This window comes from Stomoxys calcitrans, chromosome 1 (assembly GCF_963082655.1).
Source record: "Stomoxys calcitrans chromosome 1, idStoCalc2.1, whole genome shotgun sequence".
In the NCBI taxonomy this organism is placed as follows: Eukaryota; Metazoa; Arthropoda; class Insecta; order Diptera; family Muscidae; genus Stomoxys; species Stomoxys calcitrans.
In genome coordinates, this window is record NC_081552.1 from 66,786,731 (window position 1) to 66,792,881 (window position 6,151).

The 6,151-nt window shown below is 40.8% G+C and overlaps 1 protein-coding gene across 1 annotated transcript; it reads right to left on the reverse strand.

Annotated features, from left to right (window-relative positions):
• Positions 1-1,911: 1,911 nt before the first annotated feature.
• On the reverse strand, positions 1,912-4,635 carry LOC106095162 (uncharacterized). Its single transcript, XM_013262407.2, has one exon. The coding sequence runs from the start codon at positions 4,621-4,623 to the stop codon at positions 1,966-1,968; it is 2,658 nt and encodes an 885-aa protein (XP_013117861.2). The 5' UTR covers positions 4,624-4,635; the 3' UTR covers positions 1,912-1,965.
• Between the last annotated feature and the right edge of the window lie 1,516 nt (positions 4,636-6,151).

Consider the following 6,151-nt stretch of genomic DNA (forward strand, 5'->3'; position numbering starts at 1 on the left):
ACCAATTTTCTGGGTGTCTAACCCTTTCCCAAAATACCCCACAAACAGCAATTTTTTACTGACCATCGCAATCTGGGGCTCCAATAAACGTATTTGGAAGTAGAATACGAATTTTATATCCAAATGTAGAACCATGTATTTAGGGCATGACCCCTTCTCGAAAACACCCCCAAAGGGAAAAAATTTTTCGACCATGTCAATATGTGGCTCAAATGAAAGGTATTTGAGATTAGAAAACGAATTTTATAACCTATTTTGGGGCCATGTGTTGTGGGACGCCTCGTCCTGTAAACTCCTCTTAAGCCAATGGCAATATGGGGTTTAAATAAATGGTATTTGAGAGAAGAGCACAATGTTGATATTTTTTCCGGGCCAAGTATATGGGGGACCACCTCTCCCCCGAAAACACCACTAAATCAGACATCATGAGAATATCGGACTGAAATGAAGTATTTTAAGAATGGGGTACACCTTACATCCAAACTTCAATAAGTAGACCAATAAAGATCATATGGGATTCAGATTTCTATGAAATTCTGAACAGATTTCTATGAAATTCACCAATAATATCGAGAGTCATTAACAAATCTTTCCTTTCGAGAGAATCGGTTAACAAATGACCATTTTTTTGATGTATTACTGCAAATCGCAGAAACATATATGGGAGCTATATCCAAATCTGAACCGATTTTTATCAAATTCTCCAGTAATGTTGAGACTCAAAAGAAAATCCTTCCCAACAAATTTTAAGAGAATCGGTCAACAAATTACCATTTTACTGCTGTATTACTGGAAATCGGACGAATATATATATTGGAGCTATATCTAAATCTGAACCTATTTCTATGAAATTTACCAGTAATATTGAGAGTCACAAGAAAATTTTTCCTGCCAAATTTCGAAAGAATCGGTTAATAAATGACTATTTTATTGCATTATTACTGCATATCGGACGAACATATATATGGAAGCTATATCCAAATCTGAACCGTTTTTTTTTTTCCAATTTCAATAGGCTTCGTCTCTAGGCCGAAAAACGTGCCCAAATTTGGAGACGTTCGGATGAAAATTGCGACCTGTAGTTTGTACACAACTTAACATGGACAGACCGACAGACAGACAGACGGACATAGCTAAATCGAATCAGAAAGTGATTCTATGTCGTTCGGTATACCTATCAATGGGTCCATCTCTCTTCCTTTTGGGTGTTTCAAACTAATTCACTAAGTAATAATATCCTGTACCACAGTAGTGGTGTAGGGTATAAATATTGGTGAGACCCCACCTCCGCTTGAGGTGTATTGGCTCTAATCACACTTTTCACTAAGGAGTTACTGGCATTTTAAGTTTTTTCATCGAAAAATTTGATATATTCGCTTAGATTGCCAATAATAACAACTAGCTCAATTTTCAGGTTTACAAGTTACCAACGATAGTACCGCTATGGTTCATTGAACTACTGACTGTCCCTAACGCAGGGTGTCTAGACAGATTGACAAAGGAATGTGCCTTATAAAAAGAAATATTTTAATGGCTACCACACGGATCGTTTGATAATAAATTTGAACTGACTTGGTAAAATTAAAACTAATATATACATTATGGGAAATCCCATAAACGTTACGATTCATAGCCAAAAGGCACGCGATAGCAGTTGTACGATATCAGGTTGGTCTACCCCCATACCCAGGCGAATGAAATACAATGAAAAACTCACGTATTTATAAAAATTAGTTTACAAGTATAAAACAGCCAGATAAGGAAATTATAAATTAATGTCAGTTTTTGTTGAAAACCCAGGTGTCACAACAAACGATTATTGCCAAATGTTAAGGTAGGGCGATAAAAAATTAAACGCATACAAAACCAAGAACTGTTGGTATTACGCTCTTCTTAATGATAAAATAAACCTTCTCATTTCAACGGATTTTTTTATTTGCCAACTACAAACACTTTGGGAGCTCATTAATAAATTTCTTGTATATAAAGGGAATTTTCTCCGACTGTCTCTGGCCCCTCGGTGACCATGTCTGGTAGACCTAAAACTCCCGAAGTCTGAAGATCTTCCAAAGGCAAATGTCTGACAACCTTTATGAAATCTGGCACCGTGCAGGCATAAGAATAACCCTTCACCAAATCCTCCTTGACCCAGTTGATCCAGTCAATATGGTGGCCTATATCCTCACAGATCACATAATCCTCCAGTATTTCCTCCAGAGAGGCATGAGGATTATTGACTCCTATCAAAACAATGCCGTTGCGAGTGGCCCGATCAATGACCACACGGAAATAAATTTTTGGTACTGGTATCAAGCCATTGTTGTTCTCATCAAAAGCCAAATACAATTCCCTGGGTATGCCATTGACATCAGGCAAGGTGGCTATTCCCCAAATGCCGGTATAACAATCCACTGTCATATTTTGATCGACCACAAATTTTCTCACACCATCCTCAACACGTTCCCAGTTGCCAGCATTAAAGGCCTGCCATTGGGGAGCAGCATTGACAAAGAAAAAGGTTGCCCTTTGGGGTGAACCAAAAATAAAATCCACCTTGGCAGCCATGTGGCCGCGTGCCAAATAAATACTAGGGCCCTCAAAGTAAGGTGAAGCGTCCATACCCAAAATGTTGCTTATGGTGTTGTTCTGCTGGACTTGGGTATAAAGATTGTCTACATTTTTGCCAGCATAGAAATCTCCAGGCTTAAAACCTGGACGAGTAACGGAACGTTGATATGAACCGCTGGAAGGATTCAAAATATGATGGACATAACGTGTGACCTCCTCAAGTTCATTGTGGCATACATCCATGGTCTGCAGAAACCCGCCTTCAACTTCAAAGCCAACTTCCAAGAGATCGGTGCCACCATTGCAGTTACGGCCTGTGCGACGGGCGGTATATGTTGGCCAACTGGAACACACGAAATCGCTAAAATTGTAACTCTGTCCTTGAACCTGGAAATTGAAGCCATTCAAGCATTCGGCTGTCACATGCGTGTAGTTCTCAAAAGGAGCAACAAAAGCTTTGGTACAATACATATCCAGGGATTCTCCTTGCCTCAGTTCCACAACTCCCTGGGTATTGGGACTTAGCCATTCATAATATCCATGGGGGGTATACAAAGGAGCAGGGTCCTTCAGATCACCATTGACACGGAACGAGCAGGTGGCTTTGGGAGAATTATTTTCTTCGATTCCTAAGATACCTGTTGTTTCCAAATCCTCCAAAGGCAAATGTCTTACTACTTGTAGGAAATCTGGCACTGAACAGGCATACGAGTAGCCCTTGTATAAATCCTCCTTGGCCCATTGTATCCAGTTGATCTTGTCTCCTATATCCTCACACACCACATATTCCTTCATAATCTGCTCCAAAGAGGCATGGGGATTATTGACACCCACCAAGACTATGCCCTTACGGCTGAGACGATCAATCACCACTCGGAAGTAGATCTTGGGCACTGGTATCAAACCATTGTTGTTTTCATCAAAAGCTAAATACAACTCCTTTTGAGTTCCATTGACATCGGCCAAAGTAGATACGCCCCAAACACCAGTATAACAATCAGTGGTCAAGTTGTTGTTGGCCACATATTTCCTTACACCATCCTCCACACGCTCCCAATTGCCACCATTGAAGGCCTGCCATTGCGGTGCCACATTGACAAAGAAGAAGGTGGACATTTGAGGAGCTCCAAAAATAAAATCCACCTTAGCAGCCATATGACCTCGAGCCATGTATATATCAATGGAATCATTGAAGTAGGGTGAAGCATCCATGCCCAGAATCTGGCTAATGGTGATATTTTGCTGAATCTTGGTATACAGCTGATCCACATTCTTGCCTTCATAAAAATCCCCCTCTATAAAGCGAGGACGAGCCACTGATCTCTGATAGGCAGCACTTGAGGGGTTGAGCACATGATGCACATATCTGGTTACCTCATTCACTTCATCATGGCAAATATCCATAGTTTGCAAAAATCCATCCTGCACTTCAAATCCCACTGCCAATAGATCGGTGCCTCCACTACAATTGCGACCCGTGCTACGTGCAGTATAAACAGGCCATTCGGTGCAGCTGAAGTTGTGGAATGGCAAAATGATACCATCAACCAAGAAGTAGAGACCCTGCAAACATTGCGCCGTCACTTTGGTCATGTTCTCAAAGGGAGACACAAACGAATTTCTGCAGTACATATCAATGTATTGACCATTTTTAAGTTCCACAATTCCAGTAGGGGTGGGTGTAAGCCAATCCAATATTCCAGCAGGGGTAAACAAGGGAGCAGGATCATTTAAGTCACCAGTAACACGAATAGCACAGTCACCGTTAACAACCACACCACCTCCAACAGGACCTTCAGTGGTAGGAGGACTAGAGGTGGTATTGGCTATGGAAGGACTCCATGAGGTATGCGAAGGACCTTCAGCTTTGCTATTATCCCAATCCGTAGATGACTTATGATAGTATTGCTCCAGCAGATCATTTTTCCCTTTCGATGCTATCAATCCTGCTTGTATCAAACATGCTGAACTAAGTACTCCCACCACTGCCAAAACGATTAGTTTTTCCATTGTTTCAACTCTATTCACTATTTGCTTTAGCCACCTTTTAACCATAAAGGTTGGTCAAAAACTGTTAGGTTTACCCATAAAAAAAGCCTTTATTATAATCAAATTTGCAATTCTGTGCCCCCATAAATTGTTGAAGAGTTGCTTCCTATCGCTTCATGATTTAGAGTATCCTAATTATCAAAATACTAATAAATATTAGCATTTTGTCGATGGATCAACTGTCATTAATAAGATCTCGCTCGTCAAATTGTGTCACTTTATGTCAAGATAAGTGGCGTGCTGCTAATATTTACAATGTCATAAGTGTTCCCATAATAAGATAAGGTTTGGACAAAACTGTTTTTTTTATACCCTCCACCATAAGATGGGGGGTATACTAATTTCGTCATTCTGTTTGTAACTACTCGAAATATTAGTCTGAGACCCCATAAAGTATATATATTCTTGATCGTCGCGACATTTTATGTCGATCTAGCCATGTCCGTCCGTCTGTCCGTCCGTCCGTCCGTCCGTCCGTCCGTCTGTCCGTCCGTCCGTCCGTCCGTCCGTCCGTCTGTCTGTCGAAAGCACGCTAACTTCCGAAGGAGTAAAGCTAGCCGCTTGAAATTTTGCACAAATACTTCTTATTAGTGTAGGTCGGTTGGTATTGCAAATGGGCCATATCGGTCCATGTTTTGATATAGCTGCCATATAAACCGATCTTGGGTCTTGACTTCTTGAGCCTCTAGAGTGCGCAATTCTTATCCGATTGGAATGAAATTTTGCACGACGTGTTTTGTTATGATATTCAACAACTTTGCCAAGTATGGTTCAAATCGGTCCATAACCTGATATAGCTGCCATATAAACCGATCTTGGGTCTTGACTTCTTGAGCCTCTAGAGTGCGCAATTCTTATCCGATTGGAATGAAATTTTGCACGACGTGTTTCGTTATTATATCCAACAACTGTGCCAAGTATGGTACAAATCGGTTCATTACCTGATATAGCTGCCATATAAACCGATCTTGGGTCTTGACTTCTTGAGCCTCTAGAGTGCGCAATTCTTATCCGATTGGAATGAAATTTTGCACGACGTGTTTTGTTATGATATCCAACAACTGTGCCAAGTACGTTTCAAATCGGTCCATAACTTGATATAGCTCCCATATAAACCGATCTTGGGTCTTGACTTCTTGAGCCTCTAGAGTGCGCAATTCTTATCCGATTGGAATGAAATTTTGCACGACGTGTTTTGTTATGATATCCAACAACTGTGCCAAGTATGTTTCAAATCGGTCCATAACTTGATATAGCTCCCATATAAACCGATCTGGGATCTTGACTTCTTGAGCCTCTAGAGGGCACAATTCTTATCCGATTTGAATGAATTTTTGCACGAAGTATTTCGTTATGATATCCAACAACTGTGCCAAGTATGGTTGAAATCGGTCCATAACCTGATATAGCTGCCATATAAACCGATCTGAGGTCTTGACTTCTTGAGCCTCTAGAGGGCGCAATTCTTATCCGAATGGAATGGAATTTCGCACGACGTGTTTTGTTAAGATACCCAACTACTGTGCCAAGTATG